At 43.7% G+C, this 27,828-nt stretch overlaps 1 protein-coding gene across 7 annotated transcripts; it reads left to right on the top strand.

Moving 5' to 3' along the window:
* The first annotated feature begins 774 nt into the window (after positions 1-774).
* On the top strand, positions 775-27,828 carry nsd1b (nuclear receptor binding SET domain protein 1b). Of its 7 annotated transcripts, none has more exons than XM_037118715.1 (24): positions 775-1,079; positions 3,051-3,928; positions 6,529-6,670; positions 7,388-7,560; positions 7,790-10,814; positions 14,362-14,474; positions 14,605-14,863; positions 15,197-15,297; positions 16,307-16,349; positions 16,637-16,896; positions 18,433-18,570; positions 18,963-19,086; positions 19,357-19,557; positions 19,651-19,830; positions 20,291-20,447; positions 20,948-21,153; positions 22,434-22,546; positions 22,880-23,026; positions 23,138-23,260; positions 23,354-23,470; positions 24,436-24,577; positions 24,691-24,797; positions 24,902-25,106; positions 25,487-27,828. In XM_037118715.1, the coding sequence occupies exons 2-24, from the start codon at positions 3,068-3,070 to the stop codon at positions 26,185-26,187; spliced, it is 7,638 nt and encodes a 2,545-aa protein (XP_036974610.1). In that variant the 5' UTR covers positions 775-1,079; positions 3,051-3,067; the 3' UTR covers positions 26,188-27,828. The 7 variants fall into 7 exon arrangements, with proteins under 7 accessions (XP_036974610.1, XP_036974611.1, XP_036974613.1 ...); XM_037118716.1 differs by lacking the exon at positions 775-1,079 and adding an exon at positions 1,145-1,240; XM_037118718.1 differs by lacking the exon at positions 775-1,079 and adding an exon at positions 1,239-1,365.

Here is a 27,828-nt window from a genome sequence, read left to right as displayed (position 1 = left end):
ACACCGGGACATGCGCAGTGCTGCCGGTCCGCGGCGCTGTTCTGCGCAGCGCGGACCCGCAGCAGGCCCCGTCCTGTCTGCCCGTCTCTCTCTCTCTCTCCCCTGTCTGTCTCCACAAGTGTCTCTCTCTCTCTCATTCTCACCAAACGCTTTTCTGCTAGAATCGAGTCTGAAAGGCACAAAAAAGGCATTTCAAATGCTCCGTGTTTCCGTCTCAGCTTGAGAGGGGTGGGGGAGAGGAAACACCGGGGGGAAGTGGGGAGCTGACAGTGGACTCACCGAGCGCATTACACCTAAAACATTCACATTAAACAATTCTGCAGAGACTCGTCCATTTCTGTGGGACCACCACTGTCACAAGCGTGCTTCGTGCTGCTCTTAATGCCACTTGTTCGTGGATGAATCTTCAGAGTGGAGAGGAGAGGAGGGTGGCGACCGTGTCGATCACCAGCGCCGATTCCACATCGCCTCCCGGTGATAAGAGAGGAGTGTGTGTGTATGTGCGTGCTGAGCTGAGGTGGTATTTTTACACCTGAAACAGCCCCCCTTGTCCTCATACCCGCCCTCCGTGTCCCCCAAAGACATGTCGTCTCCAAATCTGCACATTTCCTCACCCATAAAATCAAGCCCACCAGAGCTGAAATCTCGCATGACTCTCATGCTCAGCTCAGCTCCGGCCGAGAGCTGCAGTTGTTTTTCAGCTCTCACCCCTTCGTTTCTGAAAAACAGAAAAGCTGACGGTCTGTTTTCTCCTCCAACAGAAACCAGAGCAGCACACACGACGCTTTGAGTGCCATTGAATGTTGTGTTATTTTTGTTTTTCTGTTTTTTGCTGTCAGACGCGTTTGGGCACACACACACGCACGCACACACACACACAACTGTGCCTCAGTCCCCCCTGTCGTGGCAGAAAACGCTCATAAGACAGTGACTTTGGGAGGCATAGCATGTCAAGAAAAATGTTCCTGTCGTGGCATGGCTGATTCAAGACCCAAACAGCCTCCAGAAGCCCATCCAGAGCACAGCAGAGGTGCGCTTTGAGGCTCAGTTTCTCCGTGGCTGGGTGAACTTTATATCGAGTATGTATTAACACTTTGTGGCCTGTTTTTTTTTTTTTTTTTTTTTTTTTTTTTACTCCTCTAAGGCTGGAGGACTCCATTTTGAAGGGACCGGGTGTGCAGCCAGAGACTACAGAGCAGCAACTCGTCTCAGGGAAAAGGAAACCCATCTGTTTTTCCGGGTAGCCTTCTTCTTCTACTGCTGCTGCTGCTGCTGCTGCCGCACCATTTCTTCTCAGGCGTGGTGGACATTTTCCTGAATGACTTCATTTGTTTTGCATTCTCGTCTCATCATCTCCAGGCGCAAGTGCGTGTCGGGGTGTTTGGTGGAGGAGATGTTGGCACAAGTTTGGCATGTGACATGTCACTGGTGATGGCAGCCCGGGTTAGGTTAATAATTGATGCTTGTAATTAAGGAGAGGGCGGGGCGATTCTTGGAGGTGTCGCGTGGTCGTTTTCTTTCTTTTTTTTTTCCTACTGTTTTTTTTTTTTCTTTCAGGCTGTCACCTAAAGAAAAATTATTAATTTTTTTTTTTTCTTGAAGAGGAGATTTACGGCCCCTTCTGTGCTCCACGCTGTGGACCGGGCTGGGGAGGGAGGCAGTGGTGACGACTGGCAGTGCGCACAGCAGAGCGAGAGACTTTCAAAGGGGGCAGGCAGAGTCTGCAGGCAGGAAACAGAGCAGAAATCCAAAGACGGCGAATTATAAAGTTGCAGTTATCACAAAGCAAAAGGGGGAGTGTCGCTGGAGGAGCACAGCACGCCTGAATTTCTATTCCAGGGGCCGCTGGACCAGGCTTTAGCGCATGTAGAGAGGAGGAGGAGGAGGAGGAGGAGGGAGGAGGGGGGGGAGTGAGTGAGTACGTTTCACAGGATCCAGGCCTAGTAGTATTGCCGCTGGGACTCTCCCCATCCGCTTTCAAAAAATTGGAAATTGGCACATTTAAACGCCAAAATGAGCGGGTTGAGGGTCACGTTCGCAGTGGCCGACACCGGAATGGTAAGATTCTCGCGACAGATCCCGTGTCATTCTGCGTTTTGTGCGTGATTTAGCTGTTTGATGCACATAGCCTGCATCCGTCGGGGAGGGAAGCCTGTGGAACTGTGTGTGCGTCCGTGTGCGTGTCAGTGTGTGTAGGTGAACTTGTTTTTGCGTCGCCGTCTCGTGTTGTGTTGCGTTCATGCGTTTTTCGTGCAAATCGTGGAGCCACTGTAAAGCGTCTCTCTCGCTCACACACACACACACACACATGCAGTTGCACACATCGACATACACACGCACCCATGCACACGCGCGCGCACGCGCGGGTCCATTTTAATTCCAGTTGGTGGTCACAGCGCCGGCGTGTTTCCATCCGGTGGATTTTGACGTGACGCGCTGTAATCATATCTCCGGCTTTGATGTGTGTGTGTGCTGCATGTGTGTGTGTGTGAGTTTACAGGCTGCTGACCTTATCGTACTTGATGTCATTTTCGTCATATCGCGATAATCTTTCACCAGAGGCTTTACAGCGAGGCTGCGGTGTTTGCGCAGAGTCTCTCCCCTCCAAAAAATGTCACATTAGGTCGATCCGCTCGACATCCGTGAGTCTGTTTACGTTTTATTTAACATCAGGTGAAGATGGATTGTTGTTGTGTGCACGGATTTGATGTCTGAGCTTCGCCTTTCCTCTTGACACTTTGAAAAATATCTCATTACCAGCTGCCCGGGACAACTTTAGATAAGCTGCAGCGGTGTTGTGGCCGATTGTGGGAAGACGAAATGCTAAAAACAAAAACAAAACGTGTAATTCCTCACAGCATCGATATTGTTGATAGGATGATAGGAAATATAATAAAATCACAACTGACTTCTGTAGACCCACGGGCATATTATAACGAGTCGTAACACAGGAAAATATGCATGTTTCTGTTTTAAAATATTCCAAACTTGCAATATTCTGATCTCAATAATTTTGGCCCCTCACTGATCATTTTCTGCTCATGTTTCAGGGAGGGATCATGCCAGCATGAGTGGGCCTTACGCAGGCCCTGGCAGGGACACTCATCAGTCCAGCTGCCCTTTGACCCCCGGCCGTGACCTCTCCACCCACTCCTGCTCCTCCAGACACAATGACCACAGGATCGGCCTAACCATGTCTGCCGCCGCCTCCTCCTACAAGCATGCATCAGTCTACGGATTTGCACAGACGGACCACTCCTCTTCCTCCTCCTCGTCCTCCTACAGTCCTCTCAGGAGGCTGCAACATCTCACCACCATGGTGAGCCAGCCCGACCTGGTGCTGCCACTGAGGGAGCCGGAGAGGAGCTGGGAGTGGGGGGTGAATAAGAAGGAGAGGGGGAAGGCGTCCGAAAGGGACTCCTGGGCTGATTGCACTAGCAGTGATTACTCTAGCACCAAGAACACAAGCAGGGAGGAGAGCTTTGGTAAACCCCCCGCTGGACAAAAGCTACCTAGAAGTCGAGATGCACCGACGACCAATCGGAGCGATCCTGTCGTCTCAGAGAAAAAGATGGAAAGTTGTTTCTCAGGCCCGCCTAGCCCGGCCTTCTCTCTCGACAGCAACAGCCCCTTCGCTAACGGCTTCCTCCACTTCGAATCCTCTTTGTTTGAGGACGATGATGAAGACCGGGAGACTGTGTCACCTGCCGGAAACTTGCAGGACAAAGACGAGACGCCGAGGAATATTCTCCAGTCCACTCCTGGAAACTTAAACACAGAATCGAAGGCCACTCTGTCTTCAGCGAAGGTCGTCACCCGGTCCCAGTCCTCGGGTCAGCGCAGGAGATACTGGGACGGCTCAGATGACGAGTGGGACAGCGACACCGAGCTGTTCCTGCTCGGGGATAGTTCCTTAAGGAATTCAATGGCAAGTTCTACCCTTATTACCCTCAGTAAACTTGCCACAAGAGGCTTTTGAGTTTTTCCAATAATAACAACAGCTTTATTTTCTGGTCTAGAGGGAGTAATAATAGTAAAATTCCAAAAATTTGCCTTAAGGGAGGACTGAAACTCACCTGATTAGAAAGTATTTGTTGTGGTACTAGAATACCTTCTCATACGAACCCTGCACAAGACCTGGAATACTAAACATCTCACTTTCACCGGTCATTACAGAACAGGGGTCATTGTAAATAATGGATGTGTGCACACAAGACACAACTCCACGACCGTAACTCTGCTGTTGGTAAAACTTTAGTTTACAAGTTAATTATTGGGCAGGATTAGTGGCAGGATTTGGCCCTGTCATCTTCATGGGCAGCAGTTGCAGATGTAGCAGTGGCTGCTCATGGAAACCCTTAAAGGAGCAATTAGTAAGATATGGCCAGAACTTTAGTTTGAAATGTTTAAAATGTTCAAATTTCTCTATGTAACCAAACTAAGATGAGTTTAATTGCCTCATTAAACTCATAAACACACCCAAACGCAACATAAACAAGTGGTTTGGTTAAAATAATCCCCAATTCACAGAGTAAAATGTGAAGATACTCTGGCTGCTGATTCTCTCTTCTACCAATTCACGTCTCTTGTACCTACCTGCTATGTCTCCTCATCCCATAGGTCACAGTACAGAGCCACTGTCAGTCACCTCCTCATTGTATCCCCACTACTTCAGTCTGGTGTCCAACCACGTTCACTCTCAGGCTGCTAACCCCAGTTGAGCTGGGCCCCCGTCGCCCATTGATGACATCCCCCGTCATCTGGGATTCCGATCTAGGCAAACTCTTGATCCTCTGGCTCGATGGCTAACTGAGCCATGAGCAATCAGCTAACGGTAGCTAGCTACAACCAAGGACATCTTTTCTCAGTATCTCAGCATTCCAGTATATGTGTCTGTACATCTATGGGTGCAATGTAAACAGGAACTGCTAATAAATGGATCATTTGAAATTCTTTAAACAGATATAGGATCAAGAATATGGGCTAATGTTACAGCCTACTAACTGACTCCATGGCACATCTGTTTACTTCCCTGCAGAAATCCTAGGGGCTGTAGTTCCAAAGTATTTGATTCCCTTTCTTTCCTGCTTCCTGTTTTAATACTAAGATGAGCTAATTGACGATTAGCTGTTGCTTCATGTAAGGGTGAATATTTAGAAATAAACATACATCCAAATGTTGAACTATTCCTTTAAAATGCTTGGATTACATCATAGCTAACAGCCAGTATTACCCCTCTGGCAGTTCCTACATGCCAGTACTCAGGCCTGCTCATGTATCCCACCAGTCCACTCAACCTGCTGTGAGCAGTTTATCCCATTCACAGAAAGGATATAATAATGGTGCCGGGTTTGTGATATATTTTTTCTCCTGTGCAGTGATTTGTGTTGTGGCTGGAATCCTGTTCTGGAACAAGAGAAGACAAGCTTAAATTAGAGCTCATAAAAAGACAGAAGAGAACATTGTTGGTCAGAAACTGAAGGCTTTGACTCATTATAGACAGAGCATAAAAGTGACAAACCTTTTCACGCAGTTTTACATGTGTGAAAGAACTGCACATCCACAAATGTGACAGAAGATAAAATTTAGGAATACGTAGAGCAGATGATTTTAAGCAAACAGCAGTTCACATTTTGTCTTTGCTCTGTTGAGTCAAGTAAATCTTTTTGATGAAAAGCAAGCCAAAATATCGGAGCATGAATTTTCATGCTACATTTACACCTCCTCTAGTTGTAGCACTCCTCCCGTGGTGTTTTCAAAAGACAATCACTTTCAATCACACTATTCAGCACTGAATACAGAAAGCTATGAAAGGAAATTCAGTCACTGTCTGCTCACCCCTAAGCTGGTGGAAAGTCAAGCAAAGTTTTCTAGTCTACAAAACATTTCTAGAGCTTCACAGCAGAACAGAGTTGCAGCTTTCTAAAGAACTGACGTAGATGGGGACATGTGCTATTTAAAAAAAAACAACAACAACATAAAAACCTTAAATGGCTCCATAAAGCTTGTCCTAAGTGTCCGGAAGTGCTGAGATCTCAAATAGATTTGAAAAGACATTGTCATAGACACACTTGATCCACGGACAAATGGGTGCCTGAGCGCTTTTAGCTTTGCAGCTGCAGCGAAGAGTTCAGCTTTAAAACGTGATTCGGTAACAACTTGTCAAATCGATTTGGGATCTTGGGGCTCATAGAGACTTGGATTACGCTGGACAAGCTGTCGTGAACCATGTAATGTTTTGGGGGTTTTTTTTCTACATTTTAAAACAAGTCCTGCTACTTCATTTTTTTTAGGAGAAAGCTGAGACACTGTTTTGCTGTGAAGCTCCAGAACTGTTTTGTGGACTACAAAAATTCACCCAAATTTCTGCGGGCATGGGGGTGAGGAGATACTGATTGTATTTTAATCACAGGTTCACATTTCCTGCTGTAATTGCTCAGGCAAACACCAAGCCTCGGCAGGTTGTCTTCCCACTAATTTTCATAGATCTCACTGCAGTTTTTTCTTCCATTGTTATGTTGTCAACAGCAGAGCAGCCTCAAGAAAAAGTCTTTGCCGCCTGTGAAGTTTTTAGAGGGGGAAGTTATTTGGGCGAAGTTCAACCGAAGACCATGGTGGCCCTGTGAGGTGATCGTTGACCCTGCAGAGGGATTCTATCACAGAGTGAAAGGTGGGACTGGAACTGACTTACCTGTCGCTTTCAGCAGTGAGAAGTGCTCCAAGGATTATTTTGGTCATCAGTTGATTAACATCCCCAAATGATGATTGCAGCGCTGTCTTGTGTCATAAATTTTTTTTATTAACAGTACATTAAGAAGCTGATTAAAACACTGTTTGAGAAAATAAATTTGGACATAAGATAGGATGTTGAGAAAAGACCTGTGAAAATGTGTAGTTATTATGTTGTAAGCTGTTTCATTTAGTAAAACATGCAATTACTGACATGCCATGTGCTGTTTTAGGTCAGTTTGCCAAGAGGAGACAACCTTCATGCCAGAAAAGTTTTCAAAATATTAGCAAATGAGATAAGTCAGGTCACAAACACTGTTGTCTTTTCTTGTTTTATCCTTATGTCTACTATGCAGTGGTACTCATCTAGACCTGTAAATGTCTAATGTAAGCTGTAAAATTGGTGGAGTTACCCTTTAAGTTTCAGTTTTGCAGATTTTCTACAAAATGTTCTAATTAATCACATAGACATTTACTGTAAGAACAAATGCACACTACAGTCCACTTATCAGTTGATAATTAGCAGTGATGCAGTCAGAGAGTTCTGTTCTCTGGGATATCAAAGCCGAGTCGATGCTCTCTTGTACTACCTCTGCAAGATGATGTAGTTTTAATTTGTGTCTCATGAGATTGAGGCTGATGTCTATTGTTGTCTTAGAGCCCAGCGAGCGGCCCGGTCGGCTCTACCATGTCAGGACGTTTGGGGAACCTACGGAGCAAACCTGGGTGGAAGAAAAATCAACTCATGTTTTTCATGGAGGGTTTGAATTCGAACAACTCTCCCTACTGCGTCGGCGGGGGAAGCAAAAGGAGCAGAACCACAAATACACTGTAATTACTATTTTAATAGTTTTTCGAGAGTTTTTTGAGTTGCACGCCTTCAAAAAAATAAATCATCGCTCATCGCATTGGACAATAAAAGAAAGTTGGTACGCAACAGCAAACAACAGCAAAATATTGTCCCTTCTCTTTAAAACATCCTTGTTCAGCAATTGCTTAAGTTACAATGGTGATTTTGAGCAAATTTGCTGGTAAACTATTATGTTTGACTTTTCCACAGATTCCAAAGCGTTTTCAGAATTCTTGGAAATCCAGCGTGGCAGAAGCTGAATCTGTTCTCCAAGAGAGACCCAAAATGGCTCCCTTCATTCCATCATCCATAGATGATGCCTTCCATAGCAATTCCACACCGGAGAGAGTAAACAAGGCTGATACAATCTTGCCTCCCCCTCCTTCACCAACCTGTCCTGAGACATCACACTTGACAAATGGATCCATTTCATCCCATGAAGTGTCATCACAAATAACAACTCCAGCAAAGCCAAGCACTTTAAAGAAATCATCTGGCAAGAAGAAACCAAGTAAATCGTCAAAGGAAATTAATAGTAAACATTCTAAAAAGACGTTGCAAAGTAGGTCTGACCACTCTGAGAGAGACAATGGAGAGTGCCCATATTCTGACCTCGACTCAGTCCCGAAGATTTTGTGTCCTAAAGCGCTGGAGCGTCAGTCCAAGGTATTAACAACTCAGCCATCTGTCACAGTTGTCAGAGAGGTGAAGAAGCAGCCAGAGATTCAGACTGGTCTTTGGTTCAGCAAATCAGGCAAAGACAGACGACCTAAAACAACCAGTCCAATGCCAGACCGCACTCTCTTTAGTAAGGTGCCCTGTAAGAAGAAGAACTCATCTGTAGTAAGTAAGAAGACACTGCTACCTGGTGGCTCCTCCTCTTGTGGTGGGCCCACTGACCAGTCAGGGTTGTCAGACAAGCATAAGACTCTGGTACCTGCTGAAACTGTTCTGCCATCTGAAGAGTCAGGATATTTGAAGTGTACAAACAGCTCAGTTGCTAATAGGCCTTTTGGTACAACTGGCTGTCCCAATTACCAGTCAGGATCGTCCCTGGTCTCTGTTGAGGCTGCTGTGCCCTCTGACAGGTGTGGGTATTCAAAGGGCAGACATACAATCAGCAACACAACTGACACTGTGACGGGCACAGCGTCTGACCAGTTAGGTAGCTCAGATGTTAAAAAGGCTTTAGAGCCCAGCATGACTGTCAACTGCAATGACCAGTCAAGGTTTTCAGAGAGTGTCAGTCAAAAAGAAAATTCTGACTTGAGAGTTAATACAGAGGTTGATGTAATTGACAGGATTTCAGGCAAAGCAGAAGAAAAAGAAAGTAAGTATCTAGCATCCACTACTAACCAATTAGCAAGGCCAGAAAAGCAAACCAATCTTGCCTCCAAGTGTAGGCTGCCCTTTGTCAAATTAATACGCAAGGACATAAAGGGAAAGAAGTTCCTAAACTCCAGTACCACTGACCATCCTGGATCTACAAAGAATGATAAAAAACAAGATATTAATGCTTCTAAAAAGTCCTCTAAACAGTCAAATTGCATGGACAGCAAGGCAAGTGTCTCAGTCGATAAAGAATCCAGTTCAGAACCCATAAAGCTATCAGTTAAGAAGTTAAAAGCAAGTGGTGGGACTGGTATTCTTCGTCTGTCGTCGGAATCATCACAAGAGAAAACCACCGTTGCCTCCAGTGAGTTGGGTAACCTGGAATCAGAAAGGATACCTGTTTTAAATGTGAACCCAAGCAAGGAGACTAACCCATCCTCTAACCAATCAGACAGGCCAGAAGGTAAAACGACTTCTGACTCCAAAGTAACATGCCTTTCTTCTGATCAGCTTGGTAGCTCACAGCAAAAAATTACATCTAGTACAGTTTTTAATAGAACTCCTTCACCTTCTCATCGGCATGGGAATTCAGAATGTAGGAAGGCAAATGTACCCGAAGGCCTGTCTTCTGAGAAATCCAAGAAAGTAATCCACAAATCAAAGCAAGTTCCAGATAAAGTGAATAAAATCCGACTACCTGAGCAGCCTGCCCACCTCCCAGCCAGCAATCGGCTGATGACCAGAGCCTTAAAGGCCATGCGGGAGGCAGAACAAAAGAAGCGTGAAAGAGCACGAAAGGATGTTGAAAAGAAAGAACTCTTGAATCCCCCCAGAAAAGCTGAGAAACTTGTGGGCCACAATGCGCGTAACTCCACTTGGAATCATGAGACCAAACAGGAAAGTTGCACTAAAACAAAAGCTCTTAAATCTCCCTGTAAAGACAATGGCAAGCATGATCAGGACACCTCCTCTAGCTGTAGCACCCCTTCCGTGGTGTTTTCAAATTCCGCTGACTTTGAAACTGAAGTCAAGAGCGAGGATGAAGACCTCTCAATATCCTCAACCCCACCAATGGACTTTATACCCCTCACTTCCCGGGTAAAAGCAAAGAATGAAGATCACTCCTCTGACATAGGCCCCTCATCATTACCTTCCTCGCCATTTTCTTTTATGAATGCCTTTAAAAATGTGGAGGAGGTATCCTTCCAGTCCTTGACAAATGAGGGCGATGGTAAGCCCATCTCTTTCAAAGCAGACACCAACTACAAGTTCAGCACTTTTCTCATGATGCTAAAGGACTTGCATGACACTAGAGAGCGGGAGGGGACTCCCTTAGAACTGGAAATTGGGCCACCAAGTGCACATGTGAAGGAGGAACCCTTAGTGATGCCTGGGGAGGCTACAACTGCTGGTCAAGATAAACAAATTGAACATATTAAAGACAATTCAAGTCCAGACAAAATCAAACACAGTGGAGTCAGCACATGTCGGATATCCAAGAGGCCCTACCACAGAAGGGGCAGCACCACTGGGTTTAAAAAGAAAGCCAACCGCAAAGTGCCTTGTCGTCCTGCCAGGTCTGGACCTGGTTTTCCAGGACTGGAATCCTTGCCAGCAACGGACTCTTCATCAGGATTGGATTCTAGTGTCCAGTCCCTGTTGGAAATCCAGCCCAGCGGCTGGGAGAAGCAGACAGGAGGAGGTGGTGAACGAGTGGTTGGAGAGGGGAAGAAGAATAGGTGGAGCAGAGTAAATGAGAACCTACAGAACATGGTGCCTTTGGAGCAGAGAGGATTCAACACTACGCTGCGCCAGGAACAGCTGAATGGTCTTGTTACAGACCGCACTGAGGTTAACACAAGCTTGATGCGAAGTGCTGGAGAAGGTGACAAGGCTGCAACAGGTAAGAACAGTCAAGTTTAGGGTCTGCCCTAAATAGTAAAGCACAGTCTGATCCAGATCCCCCCAAATTATTTGTAAAACATGCACAAAGAGCTGAAAATGCCAAACTTTCAAGTTGATCATATTGTGTACACGAACAGCATACCAATCAGTTTGATAATATGATTGAGGAACATCAGAGGGGCACATAAGAATAGAGATACCTTCCATTGAGATAATTGTGCCAGGTGCAAGTCAGTGCTTAAAAAGCAACTCAAATTATTGTAGTTTGGCCAACAAATTTGGTCCAACTTGCATCAAATATACATTTTCTCAAAGTAATAACTCATTCAAGTCTTTAGGATTAACCAACCAACGACATACCCCTTGCCTGTTTGGTTTGTGCATTCTGGGCTGCTGTAGAAACATGGCGGTATAACATGGTGGACTCAATGGAAGATGACCCACTTCCTCCTCTGGAAATAATGGTTATGGTAATGATGGATTGGTTTGCTGGTGACACTTTTGAGCCCTCCATGCATATAATGAAATTGAGGACTTTGGCATGTTTGTTTGTTTGTTGTTTTTTTTTTATATATATATATACTCTTGGTAATAGTTTTTTCTTTATACAAATGGTAAATGTTGCTTCAATCTATTGAGGGGTTTACTGTTAAACCAGTCACCTCAGAAAGCTTCTCCCAACCAGGCTGAAGAGACAACAGTAACCATGAGGCTAACATTACTTATGTTTGGCTAATGTTACAAGCCATGAGCCAATGCAAGAGCCACCACTGCATGTGACACTGATTACAGCCAAGATGTTTATCTAAAGGAGAGACACACGTGTTGATATAAGTAAAACAGATCTGGGCCCATTCACTTGACCCTCTCAGAAGCCCAGCCATTTCTGTTAGTGGACCTGATCCAAAGTAACGACAGCGTTTGAGCATTTTACTGGCATCAACTGGTGTTGCTCACCATGTCTAACAATGGCTACTGGAAAGCAGTCTACAGTATAAAGTAATTCCCAGCCCTGACTTCATATTTCTAAGGTTACTGTATTTCTGAGGTTATTGTACTACCAGTAGCACCATGGTTGAATACAGATTAGCAGCAGGTTGTCAAGTAGTAAAACCTAGCGTAAAGAAGGGAAGCAGGGTCGATTAAACCAGTAAGGAGACTGGTTTAATCACCATAATTTGTGGAATGAAAATGAATCAACATCACAACCAGTCTGACTTACCATTTGTAGGCTGTTGTTGTTGTTGTTGTAAGTCTGCTGTTTGGCACCTATTTCAGGCGGCGTTCTCCTCCCTAAGCTATCAATTTAAAATGACAGGTTACCCTAACTTAGTCTCTAATGGCACAGCAAACAAGCTAGCAGCTCTTAGCTCTTCGGTTTGTTAATCCGGGGGTCTTCTTCCTGGTAAACTGTAACTGAAGATTTAATTACTTTTACTAATCTACTTAATGCAACTTGGATATGGAAAATATGTATTCCTGAATGGCTGATAGGCGTAAAATGGCCTAGTCCAACAGGACAACTCAAACATGCTAAAGGTCCCCAATGGAACAGTTAACATCAACAACAAGTAACTGCTCTGTGGAACTCCTGTGTTGTGGTGTGCTGCTTTGTTTATGTTAGCGGGCTCCATTTCTAAAAAAATCTGAATATTAGCTACTGTTGCTCTTTGTAGGCAGAGCGGAGAGATGCACTGGAACATTCAAAAAGTCACATCCGTTGGACTGTTGGGGAAAATCTGAGATGAGAAGAAAAAAGTTCACAGCCACAGCAGCATTCAAAAACTTTTTCAAAAAGCTTTTATAGGCAACGAGGAAGAGAGATGGGGAGGGTCTAATTGTTCAGATCACGTCACAATCCGCTCTCAAATGGCAAAAAATAAAGGGATTTATACATGTTAATTGCAGCAAATGGTTGAAAAGAGCCTCTTTTAAACAGGTTACAAATGATAATCTCTCTATAAAAGCAAGGAATCTCTGTCTGTCTGTGTGTGTATGTCTGTGTATGTGTGCCTCAAATATCTCTGCAGATCAGGATCACACTGATCTGAGAGTTTCAACATGGCTGCTGCGTGGTTCAAGGGTGTGCAACGTCGCATTTGTCTGGACTACAATGATATTGTTAATAAATTATTTCATAAATGCTTTACGAATTCCGCTAGCATTGTCAACCATAGCCACCATAGTCACGTGCGCACCAGAGCCAATCACTGCACACCATAGCCAGGTGCGCACCAGAGCCAATCACTGCAGAGCTCAAACCCACGACATACCTTAAGAAACAAGTGGATTCATACCTGCAGCAGAGCGAGCTGGACCGGGATTTTGCCAGTGGTTCGGTCCCGTTCTGTGCATCCAAACTGACTGTTGTGGATTAATGAGACTAAACAAGTCCGGACCGAGTCTGTTCCGGTCTGAGGAGATCCGGAGTACAACAAAGTGGAATCAGAATCTGTGGATGTTCGTGTGTAGCTAGCTGCTAGCCCACCCCTACATGGCCTACCTCCCAAGTCGACGGAGCGGACGCACTGGCACGTCCAAAACCGGACGTAGGGTTAATAATGTCCGCCAAGCTTTTTCGCGAACATTGCTGTCACGTTTGCTTTGTGTCTGGTGCAGGAAGAAATGGTAAAAAAGGGCTTTTGTCACGAAAGTGTCTGCAAGCAGCAAGTTTGGTTGCTGAGGAACAGGGAAGTTGTGTGAGGGACGCCGGTGGTGATGCAGACAGCGACAGAGATGGCGAGTTTTGAGAGTTGAGAGATTTGTGACGTATAGCGTGTTTGGAGTGTATAGTTACTATGTTATATAGTGTTTAGTGTAGTGTGTTTAGTGTGTAGTGTATTCTTTTTTTTGTGTTGTGAGTCAAAACAAGGGGGAGGCTGCTGAATGTGGAACAGGCAGGAATGAGCTGAGGAGCACTGAGCCTGAGGCATTGTCTGCATTTAAATGTAAATAGTTACAACTTTGTACATTTCAAAAACTTATGCACAAATTTAGCAAAAAACAATTTATATTTGCATTATAACTAATGCAATTGGTTCATTAAACATATTGTGGTTTTCACAGTAAAAAACACAGTAAAAAACTCTAACTTTTTCCTCCTCTGATTTTATGTTATTTTGTGATTTTAGGTCCATTGTGTTAATATAGTATGTCAAAATGAAAAAATAACTGTACAGTCACACATGTGAGGTTGTGCTGAAAATAATGACACCAAACAAGGAAAGGTAAATAGTTTTTAAGGTGAAATATAATGGTATAATCAAAAGTAGTCAAAAACAGCCAATTACATCCCTGACGTCCCACCTTCAAACACAACCTCATTTGGCCATCCATGAAAAAGCTACTTAACCTCCCATTTTTCTATAGGAATACATGCTTCCTCTGGGCAATGCACTAGTATTGATAAATCTGAAAATCAAAGAGTTTGAGCATTACAGTTTTTGCCGGTGGTAAGTGGCCATTTTATCATTGGAAAATGTGTGTAACAACTATAAACAACAGAAATTTTAAAAAGCTAGTATTTTCTTACATATGTTTTTCAGTGCATAAGCGAATAAGAAAACCAAGCAAGAGGCTGATTGAATGGACTGAAGAGTACGATCAGATTTTCTCCACAAGGAAGAAAAACAAAAAGCCTCTCCAGTTGATTGGAAAGGTAAAAATGATACAATGTAAGATCTGTTCCAACTTTTTGCATGATACTATGGCATTGAGCATTCAGCATCACTTTTTGAAACCTTGTTATTTTGGATTGGCAATGAACTGACATAATTTGTTTTTCTCAGGTCACTCAGCCCATTATTACCCCCGTGTCGGAACCCCCGGGATCAGTCAAGGACACGCATGACCACCCATCCTTGAACTTGCTTCCTGAAATACAGACACCGCCTCCCGAGGAAATTGCTGCAACGACGCCCTCTGAACTACAAATTCCCAGCACTGAAAACACGTCCCCTCAAGATGCACCTGTGCTTTCCATAGATACGCTTACACCTCCCCCTGAAGCTGATCCTTCGCTGTCAGAAGCCCTCGTCAAAGACACCGGTAAGGCTGTGTTTGTGTGTCTTTCTTTGGAGCTTGACTGCAAGTTAAAAAGACTGTCAGGACAATGTAAGTTTTCTGGATAAGCGTCAGTACAGTAAATGTCCAAAGGTATGTGGACACCAGAAAAACACATCTTTAGACTGGTAAGAGTACAAAAAATCCCTTCCATCAAGAAGTTGGCTGAAGTGGTTGAAGAAAAACAAATTATCAGCCTACTGACCAATCAAAAAATGAAATTTCACACTCTTCTTTTCCCTTTGTGTTGATTCAAGGAAGCCGCATGAAATGTTTGTTTAATATTTTGAGTTATTTTATGTGACATTTGATTCACAGGAAACGCTCCTGTGCTGGGAAGGAAGAGGAAGCGGAAACCCACTCAGAAGATCTTGGAGTACTGTCTGGAGGCAGAAGCTTCAATTGGCCCCAAGAAGAAGGTACTCTTCGTGTGTGTGTGTGTGTGTGTGTGTGTGTTAATTTATACCGTTTACAGCCCAATGTAGTGCAATACACCAGCTCTACAATAAATAAATCTTCTGTCAGGGCTGTGAGTTTAGTCACACAGTAGCAACAATCACTCAACAGCTTCACAAAGAATCAAATGTTGCATATTTAATTGTCAATACATCACACTTTGTTTTAGCACTATATGAATAACAAAACATACATTCTGAAGAACACAGATAAATAATTTATACTTTAAATTAGTCAATATGAAAATTACACTTAAAGTAAAGGAAACAGTCTACAAAACACGCAGCTTGCTGCCCTTTGTAATTCATGTTATTGAATGTTACCAGTTTAGCTGAGGCTACTCTAAAGGTAATATGAATCTGAGATCAAGCAGTGACATTCAAAAATTACACCTGACGTTTATCGTGGACATCATTATGAAGTTCATAATTAAGATATTGCTATATGCATCCAATATGGCTAGTTTGCTGGACCACAATAACTGTTCTTTTTATTGTTTTTTATGTGTGTTTGTGTGTTTACAATGTTAACTTTTATTTTCTGGTTTAGATATTGTATTTTTTAAATCAAAACTTGCATAACAGAGATAAAACTGTGTTCATCTTAAAGTTACAATTACATTAGGGTCCCAGCTGCATGTTATGGAGAAGGTCCGTAAACCAGATTTTTTTTAGGACCATTTTAGTCTAAACATCCTTTAGGGGAGAGGGGTTTGTATTAACTAATGCACAAAACAAAACATATTGTACTTCAATTCTGCAACAACATTCAAATAACGTGGAATACAGGACAGAATGGCTTGTTGTACAGACAAGTCACCACATGCCCTCAGTGAGGTGAAGTTGAGGAACAGATGTGGGTCAGCAGCCGTGAAGATGAGAAAAAAAAAAGGTTATTGTCTCGTGTCAGAAGGGTATTTTAATGCTGTCGGTTTGATGCGAACAGTTTTTGATATTGTTTCTCTTGCCACAGGTCAAAACACTGAAGAACAATTCAAATCCTGCCCCTCAATCAGGTTGGTGTATCATCTTACAGCAGCATTTTTTGTACTGGAGAGTAACTCACCATGATTACGTGCCTTACCTTTATTTAATTGTGACACGTCCTGTGTCCCAATTGTAGAAAGTTAAAGAAATATTCGGTTGGATTTCCAGTCAGAAAAATGGTCGTGCTTCTCATAAGAAACAATATAAAATGACCTAGAATCTAAGAGAATTCAATAATTTAAACTTCCACGCAGTGTTGAGATTTCACTTTGTTGTTTTGCCAGGGGTTTTATTCCAGCGTCTTTCTTATTCACAGATTCTGCAGCGCCGCCTTTAAAATCAAAGAGTAAGCAGCCCACAGCGTCCAGCGCCACACCGACAACAACAGAGATTTCCACCTCTGCCCCAGCGCCCCCCGTCCAGACGGATCCTCCTCCCAGCTCTCCCGCAGTCTCCACTGTCTCGCCGGCTCCCCCCGAACCCGGCCAGGTGGAGAAAGCTTCAGCAGACAAAGATGCTCCTGAAGCAGAGAACGATAAATCTGAAGAGGTCAAAAAGGACACAGCAGACTCAGAGGTCAGCCAACTTTGCTTTTTCTGTTCATTCTGTATATAGTGATTTTTTGTTTGGTTGTTTGAGTAAAGATATCTAGTTTGTGCTTCACAAACTGCTCAAGATGATTTTATCTGCCTCTTTTACTTTGAATTTGATATCAGGAGCCATATTTATCGGCCCTTTCAGAAGAGGAAATAATTCTCTAATTGGCCAAAAATGTAAATAATTTGGTACGACTTTAAGGCCTGGAAGTAAAAAGAAGTCATCAACCCTCTTGACTGAGGGGATGAGTCCTACATGGCTAATATTTGTGTCCAAACCTGTCAGGAGTCACCAGAAGATGGCGTTCAAACAAAGATAATGACATGTTGACGACTAATGAAGATATGATTTTTATGACACAAAATAGCAGGGACAATGCTGATTTAAAACAGGGAAGATTCCTTTACAACCAATAGTTTTTTTCATCAACAAATGAAACTAAAGAGGGGTCCTACTGCTCCGGAGGTCGTAATGGAGAGCTGCAAGTAAACAAGCTTGTATGAAATAGCCAATTGTGGAGCTATATTGAAGACATACCGTGGACAGTCACACAGCTGAATCATATTATCTAATATTTTAAATTCTACACATGTATGGCTAAAGCCAGTAAGGCTGTTATTAAAGATTATTTTCATTGTCGATTCTATTCTTAATTGTATAATGAGTTGTTTGGCGGATAAATTGCCCGAAATGGTGAAAATGTTTGATCAGTGTTTCCCAAAGCCCAAGATTACATCTGCAAGTGACTTGTTTTATCCACACCCCAAAAATATTTTAAAAAGTTCCCGTTGGTCAGTTCGGCCGGAAGAATCGTTCATGTCGTTCGTTTGTTCGGTCGCGTTTCCGGCACAACAATGTTTAGCGGTGAATCGTGTAATGCACAGTTCTCAGCTCCTCGTTCTCAAATGATTGTGCTAACGGTCAACACAACACTGTAGTTCAGGGCAAATACATAGCTGCAACTTTGTGATTATGTGTACTTTTAGACAACACAACAGTTAACAGCTAAAGCCTGCAAGCAAAGAACGAGTGACTGACTGAACGAGAATGCCAGGAGAGGAATCAGTGAACGAACGAGAATGATGAGCTACGAACGAAATTAAATGTTTGGTTTTTTTCATGGAAACGGTTGCTAGGCTTTCCTGTTTCTCATTGGTTAAAATTCGACAACAGTGTCCTAGACTCAGCATATGATTGGCCGGCTCTCAGTCCTCCTCACCACTCTGATAACTAAACAGTGAACAACACACCGACTAGTCTGTGAGAACGACAGAACGAACGAGAGAGAAGTGAAACGTGGAATCAGTTCAGTTCATTTGTGTTACAGAGTCGTTCCTTTGAAGTGATTCGTTCGTGACCGACACACCACTAGCAGTTGTCAGAAAGATGCCTCATGAATACCTCTCAGTCCTGAGGGAGGAGTGTTTTAGGTTGTGCCGGGGATGCTTGATAAGCACGGGCACAGGTCTGTTATACTTATTTCATACTTAATTTTTTCTTCCCTCATCCCCTCAGGGTGACCAGTCCAGCCTGGATCAGAGCTTCTCCTCTATGAAGGACGACTTGTCGCTGTGTGATGACCTACTTTTACCTTCGAGAAAGATCATCGGGGACCGAGGAGGCCCTGCCTCCATGAAGGAGAACATATGTCAGGTGAGTTTCACTGGAAGGTCCAGTTTACAGTCAGTGAAAGTTTTTTTTTGTTTTTTTTTTGCATCCTCTTTCAGAAGCTTTCTGAGCTGTGATCTAGCAGAAAGCTTTTCTTTAGGATGCTGAACTGCTGGTGATACTGTGGGTGTGTTAAGGATTTAACTCCTCATGGGAATGTTGGAAACAGCCGGACTCTGTTATTTGTTTATGCAGTATCATCGATATTAAAACACATTTTTCAGAATGTCTTTCTCCTGAATTGATAATTCTTCCATTTTATTTTGTTTCCATTGTGTTTTTCTTCATTCTTACAGAGCTTGTCTTATTATCTTATGTTGTTATTAATCATGTCATCATATCATGTGTTTCATAGCAGGCTGTGTTTGTTGTTCCAGGTGTGTGAGAAGACAGGGGAGCTGCTGCTCTGTGAGGGTCAGTGCTGTGGAGCTTTTCACCTGCCCTGCATCTCTCTGGCCGAGGCCCCTAAAGGGAAGTTTGTCTGTCCTGAGTGCAAATCAGGTACGTCTGTTAATCTGCAGTGTGAAAATAATCCAACTTTGTGGCCCAAAAGTCTGTGTTGCCACTTTTTATATTTATGATGCTGCTGAACGTCATCTTATTTATTATTATTGCTTGTATTATTTTTTCTACAGAGATAAAAATGTTGGTAGGTAAGGTCAGGGGGTGGTGGGTGTTTAAATGTAAGAAAGATTTTTATTGCTAATGGATCTCTGGATTTAAGTAAAAACATCAGGTACAAGAGGTGATGATTCATACTTTTTCTCTCAGGCATCCACACCTGCTTCGTATGTAAAAAGCGCAGTGAGGATGTGCGGCGCTGTATGATTCCTGTATGCGGGAAGTTTTACCACGGGGAGTGTATCGCCAACTTCGCCCCGACGGCACCTGTGAACCGAGGATTCCGCTGCTCCATCCACGTCTGTCTCACCTGCTTCATCGCCAACCCCAACAGCTCCAACATCGCTAAAGGTAAACCAGAGGACACTCAGATCATTCCGTGTGATTTCTTTAGTGCGGCAGCCTTGTTCGAACTGTGCGGCTGTTGTTTTGTGTTGACTGCAGGTCGTCTGGTACGATGTGTGCGCTGCCCGGTTGCCTATCACGCCACGGACCTGTGCATGGCGGCGGGATGTGTTGTTCTGTCCAACAACAGCATCATCTGTCCCAACCACTTCGCCCCACGCCGCGGTGTCAAGAACCACGAACACGTCAACGTCAGCTGGTGCTTCGTCTGCACTGAAGGTACGACTTTAAGGATGTTTGGAATAACTTCAGCCCCTGTCCAAGAGTACAACTAATGAACTTTTAGCCTGAATCTGACCCAAAGGCAGTCACTTAATGCTGATGTTTTGGGAGATATGCTTATTAGATTTCTTGTAATGTTTAAAGCTCTGTCTATATACAATCAAATCAACAAAAATGGACTGTCTAATTAGCAGGCTTGAGAGATGCTAGTTTGAGGATCTTGTTACCATTGGACAGAGCCGAGCTAGCCTTTTCCCCTTTTTTCCACTTTTCCTGCTAAGCTAAGTGAAACAGCTGCATACTGTAGCGTCATACTTACGATACAACCATGAGAGTGGTATCAAACTTTTAGTTCTCTAAAAGAAAAGTAATGAGCTAAAAGAGGCACAAGGCATCCACGAGCCAGCCATCCGTCACATGCGGTCACTAACATGCTGTTCCTCCTCCTGTGCTCCAGGGGGCAGCCTGCTTTGCTGCGAGTCATGTCCCGCTGCGTTCCACCGCGAGTGTCTTAACATCGAAATGCCAAAAGGCAGCTGGTACTGCAACGACTGCAAGGCTGGGAAGAAACCTCGCTTCAAGGACATCCTGTGGGTGAAGGTTGGGCGGTACAGGTCAGTGGTCATCTGAGGACAAGGGTCTTTGTTCATGGCCTTAGAATTATGCTGGGATATTTTAGGCTATGTGGAAATATCGAGAAATATCTTGATCTGTTGAAATATCTTTAAAGGAGCACTTTATAATTTCTAGGACATTAGGACTGTCTAATTGCATACCCCAATATTTGAGTTGTGACAATATCTTCGGGATGACTGTTGATTCTTTCACCAAATAAGATTTTTCATGAATAATCCTCAGTAATGTAGATATCATTATATAATGATATCCAAAATCTAAGGCAATATATAGTCTCCTATCATGAGAACAGTATGATATATGCTTTAGATGTTTTATATCAACTAATTGGATGATTAGTCTCTTCCAGTAACTTTACCACTTTTCCCAAACCTCCAACACAGACACAAGTTAGGCAGAGACAGATATCTGATCTGTCCCCAGATGCTTTGTTGTGCAGTTTACCTTTGCTGCTTTGTTCCTCTCCTGCTCTGTAAAGGTGGTGGCCCGCAGAGGTCAGCCATCCCAAGACGATCCCAGAGAACATCCAGCGGATGAGGCACGATGTCGGGGAGTTCCCCGTTCACTTCTTTGGCTCCAACGACTACCTGTGGACCTACCAGGCTAGAGTCTTCCCTTATATGGACGTGGATGCCAACAGCAAGGAAAAGATGGGGAAAGGTGTTGATGCCACCTACAAGAAAGGTAGCCAGCAAAATGTCTCTCTCAACTAGGACCGTCACTATTTAGTTTTGGTCAAACATAGGGGTAAAAGTTAATATTCAAACTGTAATGAATTATTTGAAAATGTCAAAAATTACTAAAAATGACAGTCTACAAGTACAGCAGAATAGTTTTGAGGTAGTTTGCCCTCTGATTTAGCAGAGGGCACTTGCATTTCTTTATTGACCGTTCAGTAAACTAAGATAATATTCTTATTTTGTCTGTAGAGCTGTACCGAATATTTCAGAGCTTTGAGGCATGTCTATTCATTCTGTTTAAACACACTTTCTGCACAGTTGTAGATAAAGCTAAGGCAACATTAATATTACGATTCCAGTGGCAGTTATGCAAGATTGTCTCTGACTCCCGTGATCAGAACCCTAACCCTAACCCAGAAAATCCAAAAGTCAAAATCCATTGAAAGAAAAGATAGATATAACAATTTTCATAATGTATTTTTGCAGTTTTCTGCCTCTGTCCACATTGATTGGCATTAAGCCTTTCAAAGACAACATTTCAATGCAGCTTAAAGAACGTCCTGCTGCAAAGGGAGGCATGTACCTGTATTAACGGAGGAGTCTATCAGCATGCTAAGTAATAATAATTACATTATCAAAAAATATATTCTGGGTGTAACACAACTATAGGCGGCTGTAGTGTTCAAATCCCGGCTCCCGCCAGCTACACGGCGAAGTGTCCTTGAGCAAGATACTGAACCCCAAATTGCTCCTGATGAGCAGTTGGAGCCTTGCATGGCATCCTCCACCATCAGAGTATGAGTGTGTGTGTGTGTGGATGGGTGAATATGGCAAGTATTATAAAGTGTTTTGACCATTTGCCATTTTACCATATAGGAAATAACTTCATACTCACATTACAAATCTGTATTTACTTGGTTCCCCATTAAGACATCACTTGTATAGCAACGTCTGTAGAAAGATGTTGAAGAAATCACCAATTTAGTTTACTTATAGTCATTAAGGAGGGTTTACTTCACACAAAAAAACTGAATCACTGTAATCACTGTTGGTGGGTTTTTACTTTGATTCATTTTATTTTTTTGCTGGTGATTCTGTCATAAAATATGACAGACATTTGACAGTTCATTCAAATATCTCAATGTAAATGCTTGTAAGCTAGTTTGCAACAAAAACACTGGCAAGCACAGTTCACCTCAAAGTGACAGTTGAAGTGTCTTTGTTGGTTGTGTCGTCAGTTTCTAACTGATTTGATGACATTCCACTGTTGATCTCCGTCTTCAGCCTTGGAGGAGGCGGCTGTTCGATTTCGTGAACTGCAGGCAGAGAAGGAGCTTCGGCAGCTTCAAGAGGACAGGAAGAACGACAGGAAGCCTCCTCCATACAAACATATAAAGGTGAGGGAGAAGAGTTATGGCTTTGTTCGATTGGGACAGTGTTGTTTTAGATACAAAATGTTGTCTTCCTAATTGAATTTACAGTTGGTGTTGGTGGCACTGACTTGAGCTAGTTACTTCATATCACAGAAATAGAATCTTTTTGTCCGTTTAACCTCGTCTTCAACCAATTTATCTGGTGGAGTCCCCCAAGGCTCCATCCTCAGCCAGTTGCGCAACATACTCTACTGCCGATACACTGATGACACTCTTCAACATAAAACATCATCCAAGTCAACACTAAACATTCTGGAGAAGAGTTCATGTTTCATTCCAGCTTTCTGAATCATCTAGGTGAATCGGCCAATAGGAAAGGTTCAGATCTTCACAGCCGACCTATCAGAGATCCCACGCTGTAACTGTAAGGCGACAGACGAGAGCCCGTGTGGGATGGACTCCGAGTGCATCAACCGCATGCTGCTGTACGAATGTCACCCACAGGTACAGAAATTCCTCCGTCCCGCTCACAAAATGTGTCAGAAACATTTTATAGATGGATTATATATGTGTTGCTGTCACCTACAGCTTGACTTTGATCCTCTGAACTTGCAGGTTTGCCCGGCGGGTGAGCGGTGCCTCAACCAGGCGTTCACCAAGCGTCAGTACAGCCAGGTGGAGATCTTCAGGACGCTGTCTCGAGGCTGGGGGCTCCGCTGTGTCCACGACATCAAGAAGGTAACTGCGCTGCTTTGCCAGTGTTTCTGACGGCTGTGCGGTTGGTGCTCACTGGGACTGGATCGGGCTAAATAATGAATGTTTTCCTCTCAGGGTCAGTTTGTGAGTGAGTACGTCGGGGAGGTGATCGATGAAGAGGAGTGCAGGTCGAGGATCAGACACGCCCAGGAGAATGACATCTGTAACTTCTACATGCTGACTCTGGACAAGGTACAGCTCAGAGAGAGAGAGAGAGAGCGTGTGTGTGTGTGTGTGTGTGTGTGTGTGTGTGTGTGTGTGTGTGTGTGTGTGTGTGTGTGTGTGTGTGTGCGTGCGTGTGTGTGTTTGGAAATGAATGTATGTTCAAAACAAGATCAACAGAATTCAATGAGCGTGTGTTTCCCATTCAGTCAATTATTGTATTAAATCTGGTCAGCAAAAAAACAATCAGAATTCTGTTTTTTGAGAGCAATCAAAAAAAATATGTAACCCTACAGTCGAGGCTTGAGTCAGTATGTTTTTTGGGGTGTCCGTATGTACATGCGTGCACTCAAAGAAATACGATACTAATGAAATGATACAATATAATGTGATACGGTACAATAGACATATGTTACGATCCAATATGATATGATACGATCCAATATAATACGACTTGATACAATATAATACAATACGATAGAAATATGGTAGGATACAATATGATACAGTATAATACAATACGATAGAAATATGGTAGGATACAATATGATACAGTATAATACCATGCAATATAGATATGATCTGATCTGATATATTCACGATACCATACAATATGATACAATAGGGTATGATACAATATGATACAATCTGATATGATGTATTTATGATACCACACAATATGATACCATGGGGTCCAAAGGAGGAAATTCCAGAGACTGTCTGAGGCCACTGCCACTGGCTTAAAGGTTAAGGTACCAACCATGGATTTCAAGGCTGCCAGTGAGTGACTTTTCTCCAGAACCAGACCTGATTCTGAGATGTCTGTTATCCACCAAAATCCCACTAACAATTTCCATCTCCTGCCTCGTTTAAAGTAAAACTCCCACAGCACCTTTCACGCCACACTGGGCATGAAATTATCAAATGGGTATCAGACTCAACTGCGCACAAGTCGAACCACCTGAATTTCTTATTGGAGAGAGTTTGTGTGTTAGGATCGAATCATCGATGCCGGGCCGAAGGGGAACGAGGCTCGCTTCATGAACCACTGCTGTCAGCCGAACTGTGAGACGCAGAAGTGGACGGTGAGCGGAGACACCCGGGTGGGACTGTTCGCTCTCGTTGACGTCGCTGCAGGTACGCTGCTTCGCAAAAAAACAAGGCTTCAACAGTATGAATTAGTCCAAGAGAAGTGTGTGTGTTCCAGTGTTGCTGCCTCCTTTCAGTTATGTGTGTGCGCGTGTGTTCAGGAACAGAGCTCACTTTCAACTACAACCTGGAGTGTTTGGGGAACGGGAAAACGGTCTGTAAATGTGGCGCACCAAACTGCAGCGGCTTCCTCGGCGTCAGGCCAAAGGTGAGTGGAGGGACACATATTTGGTTAAACGTCTGAGGTACGAGTTGGGTCAGAACACTTCTTGAGAAGTCATCGCTAAATCACTTTCCTCCTTTCCAAACCAGAACAACCCTCCTCCATCCGACGACAAAGGTCGTAAACTGAAGAGGAGGGGCCACGGCAGGAGGAGGAAGAAGGTCGTGGTGACCAAAGAAAGAGAGGACGAGTGTTTCAGCTGCGGAGACGGAGGACAGATGGTTTCCTGCAAGAAACCTGGCTGTCCCAAAGTTTACCACGCCGACTGTCTCAACCTCACCAAGAGGCCAGCAGGTCGGTGGCTTCGCATCAGCACAGTAACCTTTCATGTGGAAATCTGTCAAACATGATGGTAATGTCAGTTTTTGCCAGCTCTGGGTGTTAAGTCCAAGAGTACGAGAGAGAAGAGTAAAGAAGAGAAAAACACTTCAAAACACCTGTTCACATTATTTTGATCTATTCATTTCTCATTGGAAACACCTGACAAGAACTGTTACAGTTTTCTGTTGGTAAGCAGCTCCATATGAGAGCAGAATCTGATGTGACTCTAGGTGTTTACTGCTAGCTGCTCTGAACAGCTTAAGTTTCACAGATTCAAATTTGAATGCTAAGTCAGATTTTCCCACTTGCTTTAGTTTTTTACCTGACATTCTTGTTTGTAAATTCATTGTTAGGTCGCTGGGAATGTCCTTGGCACCAGTGTGATATATGTGGCAAGGATGCAGCGTCCTTCTGTGAGATGTGCCCCAGCTCCTACTGCAGCCAGCACCGCGAAGGCCTGCTCTTCATCTCCAAGCTGGACGGCAAGCTGTGCTGCAGTGAACATGACCCTTGTGGGCCCGACCCGCTGGAACCCGGGGAGATCCGGGAGTACACACCCCAGTCCAGATCACTGACCTCAGGTTTGGGGATGGCCATCATCCCCTCTGTTGCTTCTAACACTACCACCAGTGTGAACAAGACCACGAAGAGGGTCCAGGACATCAGCGCCGGCGCTGGCATGTGTGCTTCCGAGTCACTTCCTGCTTTTTCCATCCCGGTACCCATAACTATTCCTGTCTCCGCGCCTGCCGCCTCGCCTCCGCCCAGCAGCTCCAATGCTCCCAGCAGCCCACACGTGTTTGACCTCCCGCACTACTCGCCGATCTCCTCTTACGAGGAGGAGAGGGATGAAGACGAGGAGGACCTGCTGGCGGAAGTTGACGAGGAGTCAGTAGAAGAGGATCAGAAATCAGATAGTCATGAAGAGGACGGAGAGGCGGTGATGGAGGAGGGGGGCGTGGAATATCTTGAAGAGGAGGAGGAGGAGGAAGAGGAGGAAGAAGAAGAGGAGGAGGAAGAGGAAGAAGAGGAGGAAGAGGAAGAAGAGGAGTGACACACAGTCGATTATAATTTACTACAGAGAGGAGGCAGGTGAAAATGAACTGATCACATTACACAAGTAGCCCAGTCTGTCACTGTTTGAATCCAACGGGCAGCTGGATTCACGGAGGAACATTTAGGACAAAACTAAATCAACACATAAATAAATGAACTTCATAAGTTAATGAATAAATATTACTACTGTATAGAGTCATATATACATAGATATTATTTATTTAGTATTTATTTAGTTTTGTCCCAGCCATCGCTCCGTTTTCCTGGACTTTGGTACATACTTGCTGGAGAAAACAGTGACTTTGCACATGCTGGTGCTGACTGCACCTTGATATGAGAGATCAAGATACATAAAATCAAAAGCAAAGAACTGCTACGTAGAACTTGGTTTTTGTATTAAACATATTTCACTCCGATATACTTGTTTTCGCGCATTTTGACCGATTTCACATTCTGGTTCGTTTCCAGTCGTATTTAAGGTGTTGTGTATGTCAGTAGTTGGAGATGGTTGTTGTATGTTCCCGTCAAGCTTCCTGTCAGGGGCGGATGAAAAATGGGCTCCATTTGGTCACATTTCAATCAAATGGTGGCCATGCTTGCATCAATGAAGTTCATGATGGCTCTTGTACACAAGCACCACAAAGACATTAATTTATCCGTGGATATACCAGTTTTAGTTGGTTACATTTTTGGATTTAATCAGTTCTATAAATTGTGATTTTACTGGACACAAAGGTCCTTGCTTCCATGTACTCTCCGGTTCCCCTCGACTCCTAGATGGTGCTTCAACAGTCGAGTGCTTCATGATCAGATCATCTATGAAAATGTCAACGTGCCCGATGATTGGCTGCCTGGTGTAGCCTTGCGATGAGTTCACACAACATGGGAGAAAACTGTCACTGCAACTGGTCAAGACTGTTGAGGTATGAAGTTTTGTTTATAAGAAGAGTCAGATAGTTTGGGATTTAAGATGCCAGTATCAAGAAAAAAAAACTTGCTCTAGATTCTACCATTTCATGCCAAAAAGAGAGGGAATCAGACCAACCAGGATTCACTAAAGCTGACACTAAAGCTGTCTCATGAAAAGGAGACGGGCTGGACTGCAGGTTTGACACTCCGGAAGCTATTTCCTCCATCCAACACTGGGCAAAACAGAAAGTCAGACTTGCCCTTGTGATCGATGGAGGTCTGAATGCAGAGATAGCACTAAGTTTGTTCCAGTGTGTATTCTGTGCTCTGTACTTATTATTTATATACAGTTCTGTGACGCACAAATGATGACGAGGGAGGCTCCCTCTTCATCTGGACTCAAACACAAGACTTCGATGCGAGACTATTGAAACGACGGACTCCTGTCATGATGCTTGCACTTGCAGTATGTGTTCTTCTTGTTTCGCTTTGTCTTCAAGCTTTATATTGTCCGTGTGTTATCTGCCAATGCCTTAGAGTGTATTCCTTTGGAGATATTTTTAAGGAGTGGTTTGGCACCTGTGAGAGCCAAGTGTCCCTACTAATGCCTTTTTACAGTCGCCCAACAAGCAATGTTTCATTCCAGTGTAATTATGACCTGTTAGATCTCAACCACTGACCATAAAACAACTGCTATATAAATATATAAGAAAAAGAAGTTATGAAATAA

This window comes from Acanthopagrus latus, chromosome 13 (assembly GCF_904848185.1).
Source record: "Acanthopagrus latus isolate v.2019 chromosome 13, fAcaLat1.1, whole genome shotgun sequence".
In the NCBI taxonomy this organism is placed as follows: domain Eukaryota; kingdom Metazoa; phylum Chordata; class Actinopteri; order Spariformes; family Sparidae; genus Acanthopagrus; species Acanthopagrus latus.
This window is presented reverse-complemented; position numbering and strand designations above follow the sequence as displayed.

What these genes read in the sequence shown, in the direction of transcription:
- nsd1b (XM_037118715.1), top strand. Translation starts at nt 3,068, where the DNA reads ATGAGTGGGCCTTACGCAGGCCCTGGCAGGGACACTCATCAGTCCAGC. An exon ending in TGTACGAATGTCACCCACAG is followed by an intron (nt 23,027 to 23,137) that starts GTACAGAAATTC and finishes CTGAACTTGCAG; the next exon opens with GTTTGCCCGGCGGGTGAGCG. An exon ending in TCTCGTTGACGTCGCTGCAG is followed by an intron (nt 24,578 to 24,690) that starts GTACGCTGCTTC and finishes GCGTGTGTTCAG; the next exon opens with GAACAGAGCTCACTTTCAAC.